The 23,680-nt window shown below is 27.3% G+C and overlaps 1 protein-coding gene across 1 annotated transcript; it reads left to right on the forward strand.

Moving 5' to 3' along the window:
- The first annotated feature begins 1,935 nt into the window (after positions 1-1,935).
- On the forward strand, positions 1,936-22,339 carry LOC129977782 (uncharacterized). The gene is made up of 2 exons (XM_056090585.1): positions 1,936-2,021; positions 21,316-22,339. Exon 2 carries the CDS (start codon positions 21,400-21,402, stop codon positions 22,135-22,137), a length of 738 nt encoding a protein of 245 aa, XP_055946560.1. The 5' UTR covers positions 1,936-2,021; positions 21,316-21,399; the 3' UTR covers positions 22,138-22,339.
- Positions 22,340-23,680: the final 1,341 nt, after the last annotated feature.

A 23,680-nucleotide genomic window follows, 5' to 3' on the forward strand; every position in this document is an offset into this window, starting at 1 on the left:
GAGGAAGTATTGTAATCTTCAAAAAATTAAAATCCGACATTTCGCCTCATCTCCACGTCTCAGATTATCTTTGAGTTCGAAAAACACATTTTTGGCATTATGGTTATTTGTCTCTCTGCCATAACTCAGAAATGCTTTGAATTATATGGATGAAATTTGGTAATTTGTAAACTTTTAAGAAATTTTTAACTATCTACATTTACAGGAATTTTGTCAGTCCGGCTGTTCGTTTGCATGTGCTAACTCTAAAATACAAAGATTTAGATTTTAATATTTGTTGGCAAAAGATGTAAAGAAAATCACTTCGACTTGAAGCACTTCTCTAAAAATTTAAAATTATTTTTATAGCTATTATTTCCTTTTACTTATCCTCATTTTGGTCTTAATTTTTATAATCATTTACTAGTTGAAAGTAAAGAATGTGTAACTTTCTTTCATTGATAAGATTTCTTCAAATTGTTCTCCATTGAAAGATCAGGAATTTCCTTTCCGATTCTCTCATATACTCATCCAACAGAAGCGTTTTTATTTTTAGCCTCACACTGAAGAGAAGTGAATTAGAATATTGGATCTCTTTATTTGAACAACTGGGTCCAAAATTTGTTGTATTTTAACAATTTTAGAGCAAGATTATAGCCAAATATCGTTTACCTCATTTGCATTAGGATATTTTTGTGTTTTGTTTTTATAATGCGTTTTAGAAAACTATCATGTTTGCATCTGTATGGATAACAATACACTCTCTTCCCCGTGATCTGGGCGTCCCGGGTTCGAATCCCGGTTCGGACATGGTTGTTTTTCATCTGTGTTCTATCTGTGAGGTGTGTGAATGTGCCCCCCCCCCTGTGAAAAGGGGTTGTGCAAGCGAATGTGTGTGTCATCTTCATATGAGCTAGAAGTCAGACTTCTGCCCTCGGGTGCTCAGGGGTCTTTACCCTCAGAAGTTACTGCACCCTCTTTCCGTGGAAACGCGGACACGACATCATCATCATCAACAACAACAACAATGCACTCTATGCTTTTCGACATATTTAACTCAAAATCAGTCAATCTAAAATTTTGATGTAAAAAGTAATGTAAATAATAATATTCAAAGTTTTTAAATAAATAAAAAATAATAAAATTCATTCAAAGTTTATATGTTTTTGGGTTATCGAATTTCGTAAATAAATGGATATAATTAAGATAATTGCTTTTCAAATCTAGAGATGTCTAAAATTTAAAGATTCATCGAAATGACGAGTTCTAATTTTTTTGACAATTTCTATTCAAAGAAGGAAAGGTTCTTGAAAAAAGTAGCCTAGATATGAATATCTTTAAAAAGTATTTATAACCAACAAATTTACTTTTCATTCATTTATTTTAGATTTCTAAAACAATATTTAATAAATCGGTATAATTATATTCGTTAGTCTCATAACAACTACTCAATAATTAATGGCATCGTTGGTGATAAAAGTTGTACGTAGGAAAAAAATATATCAAATATTCTGAATGAAACTCCCTCTATTCATTTCATTTAATAAGGAACATGTCAGTAATTACATATTGTAAATTCAAACTCTTTATCGTGCCGACCGAACATCTCCAAACAACCTCTTAATTCTTTTTGCTGCACGGCCTATCAACTTTACCCGGTCAATTTCTTGTGTTCAGAAGGGAGCAACGACTCCAAAGAAAGTTCCATCACAAGTGAGGAATGAAAACAAATCTGTCCAAGTGAATAACTAATGACCACTGGTTTTAAGAGATCATTACAAGAGAAGAAGATGATGTTCCGCAGGAAATGGGTAACGGGGCCAGAAACAAGCATATTTCAAGGTTGAGCGTCCACTGACATACTGACCTCTACTCCTCTAAGTGGCTGGGAGAAAAAATCCGGACCAAGCCGAAGAGAGTCCACCGTCACACACACCACACCAGTTACGGTTCTGGGTTCGAAGGAGAGTGGTGTTGCGCAACTAGTGGTTCATCAACGAGTGGTGGTTGCAGTGAAAACGACAGAAATACTTCATTGACAAGTGAGTTAAAATGTTATTATTGTCTGTTCGTCTGAGTATTTTTGATTTCGTTTTTGATCTTTATTTTAAAAAATTATAAAATTAATTTAAATGATTCATAAATAAATAAATTCAGTATTTTTGGAATAAAAGATATTATTTTCAATTCTGAAAATAGTTAATCATGTTATATGAAATATTATTTTTTTTTTAAATATTTCATAATTTTGCATGAAATGTTATTCTTTGGGTCAAATGATTTTATTTATAATTTTGAAAATAATCAATGCCATCAAGTGGAACTAAATGGCATTGATTAAAGTTGATGAAATCAACTTTTAATCAATGCCATTTAGTTCCACTAAACTAAGTGAAAAGCAAAACTTTCGATCAAACGATTTATATTTAATTTTGAAAATAATCACTCTAATTTATCTTCATTTCGATATAATTAAATAAAGACCTTTGGTTCAAATAATCTTGCTTTTAACTTTGAAAGAATTTGTTTTTAATTTTTAACTTGAGTTTTTTAACTAAATAAATAGAAATGTTATTCTAATTAATTAAGTTTCCTAACGATATACGAAATGCTTATCTTTAGATAAAACGATATACAAAACAGAATTTACATTCTAGGAATTTCTGTGATACATTTTTATGCGACAAAAACATTTCTGAAATTCGCAGATCCGAAATTATGCTCTTATACTAAGATTTTCTATAGCTTACAGAAATATCAGTCTACGCAGAATTTAAAAAAATATTGAATAATTTTGTTCAATCGCCAAAATAATAAAGTTTAAAATTTAGAGTTAAATTTCGTGAATTGTTTTATTTTATTGACTATTCAAAATAATAATTGCACTAAAGGGTGCTAAGAAAATTGCTATAAGTAATCATCAAATAAAATTCATGTTTATCAATATAAGAGCGAAATTAAAGTTCCGGCATTAATAAAAATATCAATAATATTTTTAATTATGATAAATCTTCCCGGCTATGTCTAATTTGATGCCTTAGAATTTAACAAAATTTAGTCTTATATGTTCGTTTTTTAAACAACCTTCCATACCGAGATACCATTTCCATTTTCCAATCTGCTATTGTTTTATATATATATATATATATCAAAAAAATGATTGTATTAATCGAATTATCGGTCAGTAATTGAGACATTTTAAGAACTCATTAGAATACTTTGCCGCCCACGCAGTCATATGCTTCTGTAATATACGAAAAGCGTTTCAAAGTATAAATGGAATATATTAACCACAATATTTAATGGAATACCGGCTTACATTTAACTTAACAAGCCGAAATATAACGGTATTATCTTGATTTTTGTATGCAAATAGTGCTCGATAAATGAAGCCTCAGACATTCTTCCCCAACTATTTCGAAACATAAAATTCGAAATTAATACCGAATTTTTATAAAGATTCTTAACTTTATTCATTTGTTTATTTTTAATAAAACTTATCGAATATCGTTTTGTTTCTGATTTATTGTTAAAGAATTATGTAATAATAGAATTTAACCTTGTAAGAAATGTTCTGACTAAAAGAATATTTGATAATTCTTTTATTTATGATTAAATTTAAAACAAATAACCTTATTTAAGCTAATTTTCCAAAAATAATTACTTGTATATCATTAAATAAATAAAATCAATCTATATGACATCAAATTTTGAAAGCTTAACAAGAATTATTTATTAATAAAATTAAAATAATTAATTTACCCAGCTAAATTTAATTAATTTTAATTTAAAATTTAAATTTAATAAATTAAATTTACAAGGAAAAATCTTTTTTTAATTAAATTTCTAATTTATTAGCTATTTTTATTGAATTAAAGCTTTTTAATGAAACATTTTAGTTTGTAATAAATATAATGATTGCTCATAAAAAAAAAATTCAGAAATTTTTAAATCAATGTTTATTTTTTTTCTAAAATTGACGGGAATTTTTTGATAAAATAATTATTTTGTTTATAGTAAGAATGACTTCGTGATGTGACTATCATAGTCACATAAGTCTTCATATTGATATTTCTAATATTGTTATTTATATTTATTTTTCTTTCTTTATATTTATATTTCTAATATTATTCTTTATATTTATTTTTCTTCCTTCATACTTCTAACGATCTTTTTTTTAAACTTATGTAGATCAACAACCGCCATTCAATTTCAACTTTCATTTATAAACATATATATATATATATATATATATATATATATATTTTAATTTTGATACCTGTAAAATGCTAAAAAATATGGTCAGTCTCTTTTTATTCATCATAAAAATCATTGTCAGGAATAAAATTTTATTCTTCCCCGTATTTAATATGGTGATATAACAGGAAGTTGAAAAAGTAATCAACATTTCAGCCACATGACTTCCAGCTTAGCAATATCGGTTCGTTGACAGCTTACAAGTGGGTTAATTAAAATTCCTCTTTAATGGCTTGCTTATTTATTCAAGAGCTCTCAATTATCGATTCTCCAAAAAGGTTTATTGCCCCGATTGCATTTTAATTTCAAATTAAATTAGTTGGGATTAAGATTATTAAATACTTTCCTAAAGCAAAAACTTTCATGTTATATATGTAAATATCTTATTAACATAGGTTAATAAACTTCAGATTTTTTTTATTATAGTATTAATGAGCACATGAATATTCAGTTACTGTGGTATTGTTACAAAAAATTGCATGTTGTTATAATCTTAATTGTAAAGCACAATATTGATTTTGATTTGTAATACCAATGTGCATAATAAACAGAGTGAAAGTAATTATAGGTGAAATTGTTTCTCTAATATAAAAAATGAATGTGAAATAAAATATGAATGCATGGAAAGTAACTAAAATAAAATGAAATATCGCACTTTGGTAAATTTCAGATTTATATTCATTCCTCTATTCTATGACATGATTATATAATAGACAATTTGCTGACAAATTAGAATTCAGTTTGAAATTTCTATTAACATCGTTGTCATAGAATCGTCATTTAGTAAGTTTGCACATTTCAAAATATTTCTTATTAAGCATATAATCCATTTTTTAAAATTTCTCTGTATTAAATATAAATTATAAAGATGTTATAGCAACTTAAATGAGTGAAAAATACGGAACAATTTCGAAGCTTAAAATCATGAAAAAAAATATATTGAAGAAAAAGGAAAATTATTTTTCTGCTTAAAAAAAAACCCAAGAGGATTCTCTCTCTTGATCTTTATTTCTCAGAAACTTTCTACTGTGTTTTTCCTATGATAATTACAAAAATTTTCTATCTTGGTTTTTTATGTTTCTTTTTTGTTTGTGTGTGTGTGTGTGTGTGTGTGTGTGTGTGTGTGTGTGTGTGTGTGTGTGTGTGTGTGTGTGTGTGTGTGTGTGTGTGTGTGTGTGTGTGTGTGTGTGTGTGTGTGTGTGTGTGTGTGTGTGTGTGTGTGTGTGTGTTTTCACTTTTGATTTTTGACGCAAAATGATTTGAATAACAGTAAATAATTACTATCGCATTTGTAATATCAATAACTTTATAAGATAAATGCTTCTTTACCTAAATTTTAACCCAAGATTTGCTGAAGTTTCTTTTATCTATCAGATATGGTTCTAATTATGAGAATTTTTTTCGCTGTCCTTATATAATCTGATTGCATATAGTTAACAAAGAATTCAAATAAAAATCCGTTACATACATCTACCTGGTACATATATATTTACATATATCGGAATCAAATGTCGGAATCGGTACAAAAAACTGCATCAAACAGAACAAAAATCGGAATCAAATGAAAAAATAGCATGATACGGAAGTCTTTAAAGGATGGCCATCCTCTTCATCTAAATAACAGTCCAGCCTAACGTAGCCCATCTATATTATATCGTTTGCATAGCTTTGAAACGGAAAGGTAATCTAATTAAATTAGACTTAATATAATCCAACGCTGAAAAAATTCAAAATATTTTTCAGTTCATAATATGGACCAAATGTGGATCTATTCCAACGGGTTTTCATTTAATTACAAAAATAGAATAGTTTAGCTTCACAGTATAAAGAAAAGAATCATGTATATATTTGAGACTTCATCTCATTTACTGATTGGATGAAAAATTTACAATCATTGAAGGAATTTGGATATCAAAGTTATACACCAAATCTCCTTTACCAATTACCGTGTTTTTTTTAATTATCGTTTTTATATGCATACGAGCAGTTAAACAAGCGGGTAATTTACCATCAACGGCCTTGTTTTATAATTCATAACACATATCAGTTTTATTGTAAAAATTCATTTTAAAAATGAATTATTACAATATAACTGATGATTACAATAAAATGAATTATTACCTTTCCGTGAATTATACGCATATGTATATTATGCATATATTTGTGCGCTATACGATCTGTATATTTTTGCTTATGTGCATGTGTATATTTGCGTCAGTTTTGATGGTTTGGCTCAATGTTTGATTCAGATCCTATCTTTCTAGTAATGAACTGTACGTCAAATTAAACTTTCTCTGCCTTACTGTTTTTTGCCTGTCATGTTTATATTCAGACAGAAAAATAGACCAATGAAGTATTTTGTTCAAAATGTGATAGATATTTATAAATTTAAGGTCAAAACTGCATACCAAATTTCATCCGCTTAGTTCATTGCATTTTTTAAATGATTGCGTTTAAAAACAGACATACAAGCGTAATTCCAAAAATAGTTTGAAGGAACCTGGAAAAATCTTTTTAAAAAATGTTACAAAAATCTAGCAATAGAATTTATTTGGAGACAACGCTTTTTCTTTCTGTATTTTGGATGAGAGAAATTAAAGTAATAAATGAAATGTCAATGGCCTATATTGAAAGTGTAGCGCATCATAAACTAATATATGAACAAAACACCAGTTCAGTGGCCTGTCATTCTCTTGAAACAGCATTTGAAAAAACAAATCGCAATTTGATTTGTATTGCTTTATATGACATTTCTTTAATCTAAAATTAATTTTATTTAACAATCTTGTCAAACATTCACTGCTGTTTAAACCTTTTTTTATTGTATCAAACCAATAATGGAAATAATGTGAACTGCCAATTGAGGAAAAGTAATTTGGATGATTTTGAAAACAAGGTCAATAAAAGAGAAAAACGGTAATTTAGGTGAGTGTGACTTGATTTCAGCATGTGGAAGCTTTGTGTTAGATAAAGAATGGAATAGAAATAAAAAAATAAAGAAAAAAATATTTGAAAATTGTCAAATGATTCTTTCTTTTAACAGGTTGTAAAAGAAGTTACTTTCAAGCATATGAATTATTCGTCATATATATATACACTTCATTTTGAAACACCACGAGAATTATCAGGACCATTACTATTACCAGGCATAGGTGGGAGAAGAGTGAGGGAGCTTAAAGAGCTTCACATTGAAAAAAATCTAACTTAATTTTTTTATGTTAAGAATTTTATTTTTGAAAATCGAAAATTTTAACTTTGCTAATAATAATTATATTTTTACTTTTCAACTTAGAAATTGTTTACACGATTAAAAATAAAATTTATTTTTATTACAATTTATTAATAAAAATTCATTTAATGAAAATGTAAAAGCAAATCCAAAATTAATTTTGATGAAATAATTAATGAGTTGGTTTCCTGAGGGATCTTAAGCAGACACTGTTGCTCTCCAAGTATAAAAATAAGGTTCAATGAACAATTTACTAACAAATATTTACCATCATTATATTCCATAAGTTTCGTATTGCACTCTGTGTGACATTAAATAACTTGTGATATTAAGCTATTTTTGGCTACGCTTAGTTTAGTTATATAAACGTCCCTTTTTAAAGCAACACTAGGGCTATTTTGGGATGGATAATTTTGAACCACGATCAGATGACGAGGACTACACCTGAGATGACACCCCTCCTCCAGGCTTCCACACCAGCGGGTGGGTATTTGGCCCCAACGGTTTTAGCTTGCACCAGACCCGCTTACACGACGGTTCTTCTGTGAAATCGAGTCTCGAAACCAAAACCCTCCAGTTTCGAAGCCAATGCCTTACCACCAGGTCACTCTCTTTTTGACTAAACAGGTTGATACAGGTATAAGAAACAACATATAATAGCAAAAATCAAACAGACATTTACTAAAAAAAAATGTTTATTGGATTAAAGCATATAAATTATCAAGAAACAGACTAACCAAAACTAGAGAAAAAATAGTTAAGGCTTAGAGGAGCAATACAGAGGCAGAAAGGCGGGTGGGCACCTTTATCCTCTGTTGCCTTGATCACTCCAAGTTTCTAGTTATGGCCCAAATCGCTATTTTGAGACGGATCTCGTTATATTGAATAGTGGTCAAATGGAGAAGGAGGCACTTCTGCTCATACTCCGTCTTCCATTCCAAATAAATAGGCGCATGTTTGTCCTTGTAGATATTTGTTATCATCATACCTTTCATACACCAGGCCCACATATATTATGATGTTAGATGGAATCGAAATTCGAATTCAGAATGATTTGGTTTAGTAGCCAAGATCTTATCATCTTATCTCCAAAATACTGCGACCTTAACAACGAATAAACTTTGGCAACATTTTCTAGAAAAATCCAATATATTTTCACGCTTCACTAAGTTTGTTAACCATAGGCAAGGTCATATTAAAATTTTTATTTGTATTTTTACAAAGTTTTATTTCGCAGAATTTTAGACAATAACGTGATCTACATTTCATGGATAAGGAAGTCAAATATCAAAAAACATTCATAAAAATTATCTCCTTTGTCACAAAACATTGCTAAGTGTAGTTAAAGATAACAGATGTTGTATATGATTCAAAATCAATTTTTACAGTTTTTTTTTTTCGTAATAATGAACACAAGAATGTCTCTTAAAAAATATACTATTTTTACAGGTTCTGTAAGTCTACAAGTCTTTATGAAATTATTAAGGCTCATTTAATTAATCGTATGATTAAGTTAATTGTTTACGAACTTTTAACAAAAAATATTAAGGAATATTCAGATCATCAAATTTAAAGTAATGTTCCTTAATATTCCTTAATATCCTGATATTCAATTTTGTAAACGAAGTCCTTCCAAGGGGGGACGGGCACCACGAATAGCTGATGAGAAGTTGTTCATTAAATAAGCAGTTCTCTATTTTATGAGGAGTATAGAAATATTGATGGATTCATCGAATGACGGGACTCTCCTCCAACAGGAGGTACCATCGATGGATATTTAGTAACTGAACGTAATACCAAGTTACTACTCGCAGCGGTAAGTCTTCAGATACACCGGATGTCCCAGAATTAGGACAGTGTGATTCTTTTATCTTTTCATAAAAATTTATTTATATATATATAGAAACATTATGTTTGTAATTTGTTTTCCCTGATAACTCAGATATTTAAAGAATTAAACTAATGAAAAAAATTTTGCTGTACTTACTATGTCGAGATTCTAAATTTCTATCAAATTTTGATTGAAATTCATCAAAGGGAAATCTGACTAACTATCGGTCTATCTATATGTCTTTGAATAAGTTAAAACAAAGCATTAGATATATTAAATTTGGTGTATGATCTTTATTATAAGAATTGTAGATCTTTATTGCATATTCAAATTCATCAAGAGCTGATTATTAGCCGTTCTGACTCGTCATGCACACGTGAGAAAAATTTCAACTACTTACGTAAATGAAAATTGTTATTCCAAAATTGGAGGTTTTTATTCAATTTTGGGCATGGTTGAGGACAAGAAAGGCATCTAAAATACATATTCCGTTTTTTTACATACAAATACTTCATTTACGAAACACACTATAGTGCACAAATATGCAAAAAAGCCAAGAGGATAACGTTTCCTCCGATAAATACCTTCGATAAATAAATTCCGAGTCTTTAGCTTCATTCTTTTTCCTTATGCAATTAATTACAAGGTACAATTGCATAAGGAAACAATAACAAGATTGGTACAAGAAAAATCCTAAAATCGGGAACAACTAACAATTCACAGTGTTTTCTAAACATTGCTTGCAAAGCGCGGAAAAAAATTTAGAATGCGAACTTAAAACACATTCTGTTTTGCTTTAGATAATTCAGAGATTCAACAAAATTAGGAATAAATTACTTTCAATGGAATGTTTTTTTAATGCTTCAGTACAACATCTGCATTTATGATCAATTCGTTGTTGGTGTTCAACACTTTGAGTGCTGTCACGCTCAAAGCTCAATAAAATAAAACTGTTTTCTACTTAGTGAAATGGAACAGTGACTCAAGGCTGTGATATTTATTTTAAAGGACTGATTATTTAGAAATGGAAAGCTTTTAAAAGTAAAAATATTGCTCGCTGTGTCAAATGAGAAAAAGAACACATATCGTTAAGTGCTAATAGTTTAGAGATTGTGTTTAAACGTACACAGTTCAGTTGGAATTCACAGTTTTTTAAAGACAGTTCTAGATATAGCTTGCATTTACTTGCGTGAGTTCAAACATTGTACTGAATTATCTCAGGTAAGATTTATTTTATATAGTAATGATTTTTAAAATTTTATCAATGAAACTATTTATTATATACATATAATAGTGAGTATTTATATATAATGTATTTGCATGTTTATATTTAACTCATGTTATTTCACGCTTGTAAACATAGAATTTCGTTGATAATTTTTCATTCATTTAATGATGTGATAGACTCTTGAATTTGATGCAGTCATTTGTTCCCGATTCAAATGCAGAATTGATTTGCTAAATTTTTCATAATTTAGAATAATTTAGCTGTTAAAGAGTTATTCTTCCAAAATAAACTGTAAGTTGTTCAATCAGAATTAAAAAAAATAAAAATGTTTGTCGAAGAATGAAGATTTTACTTGCTACCAAGTATAATGGAATTTTAAGATAAGAAATTAATTGAATTTCAGAATTTAATTAAGATTTAAATAAAATTTAATAAAATTAATTAATTACTATAATATTTAAATAGAAAAAAGGCATTGAAATGTTTATTCTTAGATTTTAAGCTGTAAGCAGATCAAACAAGAACAAAAAAACAGCATTCGTTGACAAACCAAAAAGTTCACATTTTTAAGATATGGAAATTAAGAATAAAAATTGCAAGACGAATAAAAGCAAAAAGAAATAATCGGAATGAAATTCCATTAAAATTATATTTCTAATCTTATTTCTGGAATAGTTTCGAACTTTCTCGCTTACTTTCCAATGATTTTTTTATTCTCCTCCACCAGCATAAAATTAGGAACATTGGATAAGGCCGTAAATACTTAGCATGGTATTGATAAACGATAGCTTAAGAAATACAGATTTTTAGCTTTAATCTACCATTTTTACTGAATCTGTCGTGAGAATATGCATATTGGACGTCTCTTTGAAGACCAATCGTATTCACAAAAAAAGTATACCGAATTTCATTGATTTAAGTTATTGCATTTACATGAAAATGGACAGATGGTCCACCTTTAGACATATTTGATTCAAAATTTGATAAAAATCTATATTTTTGATGTTAAACGTATATCAAATTTTATCGACATAACTCTTTGCATTTTTCAATTTTCGACTTCACTTATACTTAAACAGTCATTCAGACAGACTTCCTCTGAATGGATTTTGTTCACAACTTGATGAAACTAAACAGATTTAATCGTTAGTCCATATACCAAACTTTCATACGCCCATTTCAAAGCGTTTTTTAGTTATTGTGTTCACAGAAAGATAGACATTAGGTCAAAAATATTTCCAGATTCAGGAAAGTCTGAAACGAAATTTGTCAAAATTTCGAATTCGAATTTTTTGACGATTGCATTACTTCTTCTATACTTCGTACAGACGAAATAAAAAGAAGCTTTGGAGCACGTATCTGTATCAGATAAATCTGTATCACTGAAAAATTTAGCTCAGAGTTGCAATAGTGACTTTATACATAGAAGCAAGAATTTTAAAATGTTAATGCGGTAGTTAATTTTTATTTAATATTTTAATTTATTTTTTGTTCTTCTTTACCAATACTATTTTTTTTGAAGATAGCAGAAAACAAAGTCAGTGCTTCATCGCATAGAACAATTTTTATTTTAATGAAATTCATTTTAAACAATTAGCATAATTCGCTGAATTTTAGTGATAATTTTTTTAATTATAAGAAGCATTTTAGAATTAAAATAAAAATTCTTTGAAAAACCAATTGACAATTTCTTTATTGTTTTCAAATGTTTTGAAATGATAATTATATTTTTTCTTAAAATTTTCTTATAATTATATTTTTGACAAAGGGACCAGTCGTAATATTCTTTTTTTAATTGATTATTTTCCTGATAAATTCAAAGAAATTCTTCGCAGATCTACAGTAGAAAATGTGACGAAATATTCTATCCTGAATGGTCTATTACTGGTTTAGCGTATACTTGTCTTACCAATGTTGGCAAGGAGCTAAATGAGAATGAATATTCTATAATTATGTCACGGACAAGCCGTGCAGGCTCCGCTCGTTATCAAAGCCTGAAATATATAAACGATTAAAAATCGGAAAATAATAAACCTAAATAATGTAAATGCTTTTATTATTGAATTTAGCAGCAGAACTTTTTTTTGTTAAAAAAATCTGTAGGTTAAGACGAAAATTTTAAAAACGTAAGGAACTAAAAATAATAGTAGGAGAAAATCAAACTAAAATAAATATTGTAAAAAAGAAAAATTATTCAAAAGCGGAAACTAAGAAAGAATTATGTTAAAAGGAAAGGAAAATAATTGGTTTGAATCATAAGATCTAAACGTTTCCGAATTTCTCCTGATATGGCATTTAAGAAATGAGCGGAATTATTTATATCTTTGTTCTATTCTCAGACAGTTTAAAATAACTTACAAGTCATTGTAACTCAATATCGATGTATTTAAAATAAAGCCGTATTATTATCTTGTAAAGCAGCTTACCTTTCCTTCAAATATCTTGAAATATTGAAAGAAACGATTATACTATTAATTTAAAAAATTTTAAAAGATACACGTTTTGTAAACCGAGGCATCCCGTATTTTGAAAGAGCTAATCATATAACATTTTTATATGATTAGCTCTTTCTTAATGCAGGTAATTTCATTTGAGTATAAACGATGATGCCTTTTATTAAAATAAAATGAGCAAAATGGAATCAAAGGCTTAAGAAAAATGCAATAATTTATCGTAATAAATCAAAATAAAACTAAGAATTCTCAAAAATCAAAAATCAGAAAACATGAAGATTATTTCTATTTTAGTGAAATGAATAATCCTTTACATTTTCTAAATGCTCAAAAACAAGTAGAGGCCTAAGTTAAAATAATTGGATATGCAAAAAGAAAAAACACACAATATTTTAAGTTAGCAAAATAATCCAACCTTGTCGTTATGTCCCAAATTCAATTCGACTATATTAAACTAAATTTCATGGGAATAATGAATTTGAAATTAAGAATTACTAAGTACTTTCTTATTCGAAAAACTCACTTTAAATTAATGCGATTAAAAATAGTATTGTTTCGTTTTGAGAGATTGTTTCTAATTTAAGATTTTACTCTTTTAAAATCTTGGAATGATTCTGCAAGATCTAAAAAATAATTTAATACTCATCTAACAGAATCGTAAAAACAAGGTTGTACATTTTTGCTTCACGACCATGTTTAATTTAGTACAAAAAAATATACAAAGTGCTGATTACGTACATATCCTCTAAACCAAGACCATAACTTTTATTAAAATGATAAAAATAAAAAAATTTGAAAATAATTTTTGAGTAATCTATTAAAATGTAGAAAATAAAATTTTTTCACATATCTGAAGGTCAAAACAAAATTCAGGAAAGGATAAACCGCATATAGAAATTATAAGACAGTTTTAATCATGAAAACATTAATGATATATTTTATTTTTTCATTTATTAAATTCGTCTTTCGATAATTTTTTATCTCATTTTATTTTGAATATCAAACTTTAGATTATTCTCTTCATTTTCGTATACTAATAAAATTATGTTTCCAAACAAATTTTATTCCTGATACTCTGCATTCTCTAGTTTTTAATCTATTATTTTATTCAACATTATAAATTTCATGGAATGTTATCAATATTCTCCAAATATACCAGAATTATTCAATTACACTTTTTATTTATTAAATATATTTTATATATTAAAATCAAGTTAATAACTGACAAATAGTACTTAATAAAAATATATTGTCATTTGAACATACAGCTATGTAAAATTTCAAACTTTTACATTGTAAGTAAATGAATGAAATATTAGTTACAAAATTCAATTCCAAGTTCAGCTCAATTAGTTTTTAAGCTAATATTTATATCCTCATAAGTCATTTCCTCTTAAATATAGTATATTTAGCAATATGGAGTAACACAAAAACTAGGTATATAGATTATAAATGAAAAGTAAAATTGTGTTCTTGTATTATTACTAATAATAAAGTTGTGTGTGTGTGTGTGTGTGTGTGTGTGTGTGTGTGTGTGTGTGTGTGTGTGTGTGTGTGTGTGTGTGTGTGTGTGTGTGTGTGTGTGTGTAGACATTCTACATGCTACACTGTACACTGTTTGACCTACAACTACCATATTTGGCACATATATTATATAATTTGAAATGTAGGAATTTACATCTCGGAGAGATTATTTGAGATTTTAATTAGAATTTCAATTAAATAAATAGTAAACCAGATTTTGGTGCTTCCAAAAATATTATTGCACAAATTTATTTTCCTACCAATTTAAAATTTTAGAAAATTTTTCTTTTGAATGATACCAATTTAATGCAAAAAAAAATGAAGGAATTTAAAAGGAAATATGAATTAGTATAATTTTTTCTGACATCATAAATAACCTTTTAAAGAATTGCACTCACCATTCTTCCATCTTTCAGCAATAGATGACATGCGAAATATCAAGAAAATTGTCAATCTTAGCAAAATGAGGCAAAAAAAAAAAAAAAAATAAATAAATTTCTTAAAATAAAGAATTTACATTGAAGAATTCTGAAATAAAAATAATTTCAAAAAAACTCAAGAGCAGACGATTTTTATTAATACAATTAATTTTAAAAATTCGTTTATTAGCAAACGGAAAAGAAAAAAAAATCGCAAAATTCATTTTATAAATAAGGTTAAAGTGTTTTATATTATTATTCAAAATAATCTGAATTTAGATTCACATCATAAATTTAATTTTAAAAACAATAATCACTTGTTAATCGTTTTTAATTTTTCTCTTAAAGTTAAATATTATACAACAAAAAACATTAGCTGAAGAATAGCTCATGGAAGCGCTTCAAATGATTCTGATTTCCTTTCATATCAGGTATGAACATGAAATTGTATGTTCATGCATGTTATGAAAGAAGGTCAAAAGATATTATTGTTTACAAAAAATACAGTTTCTCTTCTTCCTATTGTAAAATTTGGAAAATTAAGATAATTAGATGCTGATTACGATAAAATTAAGAGGGTATTTGTTAAGTGATGATATATATTATGCAATAAATCTGCCAAATTTATGGAGAGAAGCAAAAACTTATTCAATAAGCTTGTTGTCTCCTCATTTATGCCTTGCTCTTACGTCTTAAAAGGCAATGAAAGTTGTTAATCTATATATTAAAAAAATAATTTTTAAAAAGTCAATGAATCAGCTGCTCTTTCTCAACCTTTAGTCCGATTTTGTCAGTTTTTGTTACATATTAAAGCTCATGGCCTTTAGATATGTCCTCAAAAATTGTTTTAATAGTTTTTATATGATGATATGTCTCAAAATTATGGCTAAGAATCCGTCTCCATTTCATTCCGTTTAGGGGGGTTTAACAAATTTTTAACAGTGTGTTTAATCTTTTAAGGTGCTAATGAACATATGTGAATGAACGTATAATTCCATATAATAGTCAAAAAAATTGATTATGCATCTTTAAACAATACTTCATTTAAATGGATTTGATCAGTTAGATTCATACAGATCTTCAGTTTTGACGTAAGCACAGTATTCCAAATTTCATCGTTTTTAGTTTACTGCTTTTTAAGTTATTATGATCACATTCATACTTTTTATATCATTCACATTATCATTATATTTTTACGCCACTTAATTAACTCTTTGTTTTTGATAAACAATTACTTCTAAAAGAATTTTGCAAAATTTCAGACATTTTTTTCTCTGAAATTTCACTGACGGAACAAATTTTAACGCATATTCTTTACTCAAATACATTCGCCATTTTAGAAAATTTACAAAATTAGTTATCTTATCACATTACAAAGCAGATTAAGTCACATAAAAGCAGACGATAATATGAAAGCAAATACTCTGTGTTGCCAAATGTTTATAAAAGTTGTGAAAATAGTCTATAAAAATTTGAAAACGGTAAAAAAAATTAATGCATATGCATTTCAAATTATGATTTTTAATAACTTTTGATAACGAAAGCTCTCTTTCTAGAAAATGTTATTTCAGGCCTGTAAATTTTCTAGTAATTTAATGATACAATCTATTTTTCCCAGTGAAAACAAATTATTACCTAGAATTTTTTTTCGTTAGAACAAACTTTTATAATGTTAAACGTCATCAAACAAATTATTAGATCTCAAAATAAAAAATAATGATATATTCAAAACCTGACGTACTATGAAATATTATTAAAGAACTATTAAAAGCACTTCCAAAATATACGTGTTATAGTTTATTTTTATTTTATTATTATTATATTTATTATCTTTTTTTATTATTATTTATTATCTTTTTATTAGTAATAGTAATAATAAACGTGAAAAGTTGTTGCATCAAACGAAAATAAAACAATCGAAAGACAACAAGCTTAGCAAGCAAGTCCTTTGACGTTTTGGCATTCATTTTCCATTGTTATAGTACCTACAAACATTCTGAAGCGTCTTTCTTGTTGCTTATTCTATAGTCTTCTATATTCTATAGTGAAATAGTCTTAATATGAGACAAAAATTTTATCGTCTGCTATGTCTCGTCTAGCCACCCAGAAGACAAAATGGTAATATAATTATTTAATCAACTGTAAATTTTTGATTCAAAACTAATTTTTCACCTCATTTAATGTTTACATACATCAAAAAATTCAAATGGGTAAGAAATGTTTGAACAACGACTAATTATCAACTACAATATCAAATTTCCTCTGGTCATCCTTTGGAAAGATTGCGAAAATATTCAATACATTAGATTTTGAAATTATCTATTTCTAGTATATATATATATATATATATATATATATATATTACTCAGAATTAATTAAAGTTAAAAATTAAATTAAATATTTAATATTATTTCGTATAATCATCCTCAAAAAGACAGAAAAGGTAAAGGGGGTGACTAAATATATAAGTCAAAAGGGCAATATAATTATATCATTTTATAAAGCCAAATATAAAGAGTAGCAAAGAGATATATTTTTTTAATCAGATTTTTAAAACATACTTTCATTAATATGCTAAAGAATAGATATTTTTAATTTTTATTTGTTCTTTATGCATTTTAAAACCACTATTATTTTTTTCCCTATTTAAAAAAATTCCAGAAGTATTTTTTTTTTTTTTTTCAAATTCATCATTAGGTTGCGCCATGAAACCACGAGTATGATATTAGAAATCAATTTAATTAATCTATTAAGAGACAATTAAGTTCTCTAATATTAAAATAGTGTATTATCATTCAGAGCAAGAAAGAGTACAAATTTTTCTAAATTTCTAAAATTTTTAGCACATTAGAAACTGAACTTAAATTCATTTACAATATTTCATTTTTATAGACATGAAATAAGACAAGTGAAAAAGAGATACTTATTAAATTCAAGTTTTGGCACTACTCATTCTTCCTGAATCCTCCTGAATAATAAACAATACAATCACTGAATTCTTTGCAACTTGATAATATTTCTCTTCTGACATTATTTTTCAAATTGCATAAAGTGAAAAAAATGAAATATTTTACAAGATTGGTCATCAGAACTAACAAATGTGGTTGGTAAATACTTTTTAGGTGGCAGGAATCAAAAAACTACCAAATTTGGTTGATAGATACTTCTTAGGTAGAAGCTATCAGAAACTACCAAATTTGGTAGGTGCATACTTCTTAGGTAGTAGGTATCAGAAATTACCAAATTTGGTTGGTAGGTACTTCTTAAGTAGTAGGTATCAAAAACCATTAAATTTGGTTAGTAGATACTTCTAAGATAGTAGGTATCAGAAACTACCAAATTTGGTGAGTAGATACTTCTTAGGTGGCAGGTATCAGAAACTACCAAATTTGATGGGTAGGTACTTCTTAGATAGTATGTATCAGAAAGGGTTTCTCAAAATTTTAATCAGATTTTGATTGGCGACATAATAAACAAAAAATTATTTTTTTCCCTCAATAAGTTCATAACTTTTAACCACTGCATCTTCTTAAAATTCAAAAATGAGCTTAAATTGCCATTTGCAGCGACGCCTTTTATTTTTGTAATGAAAATAAGACTGATTTTATTGCTTTATTCGAATCCCTCATTCTTGTACCTTTGCTAATGTTAAAATTACGATTCGGGAAATTCTTTTCTTTGGATATTAATTACAAAACAGAATTCAATTTCTTTTTATTAAAATGATTATGTTTTTCAAATTTTTTTGTAAATTGCATGTTGTAAAAAACATTACGCTTGCAAAGTAAGGCTGGTGCATTAAGGCCAGATAAATACAGGGCAAACCATTCAAGCCTAAGACATTATCATGCTACCGTATTTCGAACTAGATATCTTTTCTTCTCTGTCGAACTCTTTTAAATCTTTTTTTAAAGCATTATAATGTTCATTAAATAGTTAATGAACATGTTTAAATTATTTTTTTAAATTAAGATCGTTTTCATGTATGTTTGTTTCAAAACAATCATTAATCTGAATGTAATAGGAATCATATGAAAAGCGAATCCTAAACAAACTTGTTTTCCTGTTAAATTAAGAAAAAAAAATTGAATGTAGGAGAGAATAAAAATTCTGTGGTAACTTAATAATGCTCTGTTCAATCAGTATTAATAGTGGTCATAATCTATGGTTAAAAATTACTGTATTTAAGTTTGCAGATGTATACCAAAAAAAAAATTAATAAAAATAATTTTAAAGACCCTCATTTATTATTATACTAGGAAGTACATTTTTTTAAATATTTTTATACAATTATTACCATAAATTTAATGGTTTCTTGAAATCATTTTCTTGAATTCACTACTAGTGGCGCCACTCTTATGGAATCCATATTTAATTTAATTAATTTGATTAACTAACAACTAAGTTCTGAAAATATAAAATATTGCTTCGTCATCGAGAATACAAAAGAGCACAAAGTTTTAAAACTCTGCACATCAGGAAGTGAGTTTTTCTTACATGTTTTCCTTACTTATTTGACGACATCGTTACAGATTATACAGAGGGTTTAGAGCACTGAATTTGCCAATTAAGTACAAAAGTAGATTTCGGTTAGAAAAAACAAAATATGATCGTTGAAAATGTGTAATAATTCAAATGAGATAAAAATATGTAAAATCATTTATTTTGAAAAATTTACTAAGATATGAAGATCTGTGAATGGAAATCATTAAATATATATATATAAAGAAAATATATTTCTAACTATATTGGGGTAAATTTTCATAAATTTCTCATGTAACTTCACTTTATTTTAAAACTCTAGCTATACATTCAAGTAACTAAGACATGAAGAAGAAATAAAATATTTCTTTAATTATTGGTATCATTTATTTGCTGATTAGGCTGTGGAAGATATTTTTTAATTACTTAACAAAGAGTAAAAATTTCAAAATATATTAAAAACAGAAATGAAAAGAAAATTGTGATCCATATTTTAAAGAACTTAATGTCAAAAATAATTTTTTCTTTCCATTTATTTCAATCGAATGATACATTTCAATCAGGAAGTGAAATGACTTTAAGAACTGTCTGGAATCCAAAATATATTAATGAAAATGTCTGTAATTGAATCATGAAAACAACACCATTTTCTTTTCTTTTTATTCTCTTTTTTTCAAGTTCTCAGGACAGTTAAAGAATAATTTTACTTCTTATTACAGCTTATATTCTTACTGAACATATAGCATTTTAGAAAACAAATACCATTCCTTTTCATATATTTTTCTGTTCTTATAATAAAAGTATAGTACTTAATTATTTTTGTTAAGAAAAATAGAAATTGTTATATATTACTTTGTTATTTAAGAGTTATAGGGACTGTTAAGCCATAACAGAACATTGTCTCCAAAGTCATGTAGCATCAATTAATTTTCAGCATTAAATTAGAAAAAAAGATAATTTAATGAATATTTCACATTTAATTATAACCACTTCACTTTCTCCGCATTAAAGATCCCAAAGGTGAACATTTTCATAACTATGAATTCTTTTCTTCTTTTTTTTATTAAAAACACAGAAAGTAAGCTTTAGTTTTCTGCTTTAATATTTATTTTCTATTTTTATTTCTAATAAGCTGATTCACAGACAAAAAGAAAGTGTTCCTTTGTTTCTCATTTATACAATAGTAAATTTTGCCAAATATGCCTAAACTTTAATCTGCTAAACTTTTATCTTGTACAAGAGTTGTCAGATCAAAATGGCAAAATAAGGCCAAGTTTCTTAAGAAAGGCAAAATTCAGGCTATTAATTCAATACTGGTTTTCATTAAAAGCCGTTTATAAAAAAGCTTTCTTTCATAAAAAAGAATTTATATTAAAATAACATATGTTTAATAAATAAATTCATATAAAAATAAAATATCTCTATGAAATTGTTTCATCTGAAGAAATTCAACCTTATCGCCCCTAAATGAAATAACAGTACTAAGCTAAGTACTTCAACTTTCAGCTGGCACAGTCGTAAAGAGCTACATTATATTAAAACTTTAATTAATAAATATAATAATTTAACATTTCTTTTAATACATATATTTTTAATTATTTCAGATTCCTAACAAATACCCAAAAGTGTAAAATTTTACATTTTTTTAAATGTAAATAAATATATTATGCACTTTACAACAACCGATTAGGGTATAAGTTGATTGGTGTAAATAAAAGTCATTGCAAGATAACAATTAATTATCACTAGCCGTGCACAATAAAATGTTCGCTTATCACCAACAATCATGATTAGAAACTTTTAATTAACTTTTTTATTACAATTCCATTCAATTTGGTCTAAAATCGAACAAAAAATGATCAATGGAATATCTAATATAAACACTAATTGCATTGTTTTTGCTTTTTGTTTAGTTGCTATGGGAGAAAATTAAAGATCGGCCAAGATAAGAGAGAAAGAAATTCGCCAAATAAGAAAAGAAAAAAAAATCAGTCAAAATGCCTGAAAACAGAAATTCTCTACAGGAAGACTTGTTCCCATCCTCCCTGACACTTGCAGAAGAACATGAAGAGAATGAAACTTTCAGAAGAAAACTTACTTTCGGTCTGGGCATCGCAGAAATATTCTGCGGTGTCATGTTGGGCGTGTTTGGACTACTTTCCATGAACATGGAAGCTGCCATGTCATCATTAGCTGGAGGTGTGTGGGCTGGTGGTGTTGCAGTGGCAACAGGCTTGTCAGCAATATGTTTAACAAAGTGCTCTAAGAAAGCAATACATGCTGTACTGTTTCTATGCCTGTCAGTGGCCAGTGTCCTGACAGGAGGCTTGGCAACTGTCTTTGTAGCAACAGGACTGGCACATGATGCCCAGTGGCCAGCTGGGTATTATGTAGATAGTGATGGAAGAAGAGTTTTGTTTGCAGGAGACATTGCCACAAGAGCGCCATTGCTAGCTGTTGCAGCAGTTACATTAACGTCGGCCATTGCCGATTGCGCACTGGCAGTGGCATGCTGCATAGTAGCAGCCCAAGAAGCATGCCAGTGCTATGTCTGTTCTGATGATGATGATCCAGTTGATCATGATTCTAAAGTTCGACACGACCGACTGGTCACATGGTTAGGCCAACAAGCTCTGATCGATTTTGTTATGGCCAGTGGGAAAATTCCAGAAAATCTTAATCCTAGTGTAATGAATAACAATCCGAGTATAAATACTAGTGTAAGTAATAAATGAACGCTGAGAAATTAAAGCAACGTCGAAAAAGATGGCAATTTGCTTCTTGAAAACAAAATGAACTGTGTCTGTTTGGTTTCCACTGAAATAAGTAGCTAAAAAATTAGCTAATAGAAATAGAAATTTGCTTTTTTTTATGGAAAGGACATTAAGCTATCCATAAATTATCAAAGAAAAGAAAAGAAAATGAAAATGATTAAAATTTGTGACACTTTTTTTATTTATACCAGAATGAATGTTCGATTAGAAAGTGTATAATAAAATATTTTTATCGAAGTTCATTATTTTAATTTGTCTTAATTGTCTCATGAAATTAGACATTTTTTTACTTTTTAAATAGCAAGTCATTTTTTATAAAAGAAGGTAACAGCAAATAAATTATATATATATATATATATATATATATATATATATATATATATATATATATATATATTTGATAATCTTTTTTGCGTTGCTCAAAAATAAAATAAAATAAAACATATCGTATGAGCTTTAAGTGATTCACTTATTGTGGTCATCAGCAATAAAGAAAAGAAAGTAATTCAATTCGCAATAGGTTATTCTAAAATATTATCTGCAGTTATTTAATAATATATTTTAACAGCTGCTGGAGAACATTTCCATCTAAACTGAATTAACGTGAATATAAAATTTCTTTTCAGATGACTAAACACTAAACTAAAAAAAAAAATCTATTTGTCTTTGACTTTGTATTAATCTTGCAATCTAAATAAATGTACAATTTCAATTATTCTTTTTTAAATACAAAAAAATTTCTTTGGAGTAATTGTAATAATGCATACATTTATTTCAAATTTCTACGGTAAAAGGTGAACAAATTTCGATAAGCAAATGAAGTATTTATGATTATTATGAAGTATATGAAGTATTATGAAGTATTCATTTGAAAGTATTCTATACATTTTACAATCGAATAACTCGAAAAATATTTTCTAAAATTTTTCAGGACTCCTAAATGAAGTAATAATATCAAAATGTTAATTTAACTGGTAAATATACACATGTCCAGTTTTAAAATCAAAACGCAATAACTTGACATTTATTCATTTCAAATAATATAAGATTAAACATTTTTTTTTCATACATACATAGCAAATTATTGATTACTAAATGCAAATATCTGGTAAAAATCTGGTTGTCTGCTAATTTGTAAATTCGATTTCTATTCAGATCAGATTTTCAAATCCTAATTAGGGTCGAAAAAAATTTCTATCGTACCGAATTGACCCACATACAACATATTTACAACTTGAATATACAAATGAAAATATACATATACTTGCTTAAACTTGGCCATTTATTTATTCATTATTTTTATTTTTAATTTACTTATGAAACTGAAAAAATATTGTAATAAACCTGAAAAGTATATAACTAAAATAAAAGATTTGAAATGTAAAACAATAAGCAGTTAAATAGGGACATTCAAATAATAATGAGGCATTTCCAATCAGCCGAAGAAGTGTAATAAAGTTTGATGCTACGGCCCCCTCTTCAAACCACACAAGAGGTTATTTTG

Source organism: Argiope bruennichi, chromosome 1 (assembly GCF_947563725.1).
Source record: "Argiope bruennichi chromosome 1, qqArgBrue1.1, whole genome shotgun sequence".
In the NCBI taxonomy this organism is placed as follows: Eukaryota; Metazoa; Arthropoda; class Arachnida; order Araneae; family Araneidae; genus Argiope; species Argiope bruennichi.

Coding starts and splice junctions, on each gene's coding strand:
- LOC129977782 (XM_056090585.1), top strand. CDS start 21,400: ATGCCTGAAAACAGAAATTCTCTACAGGAAGACTTGTTCCCATCCTCC.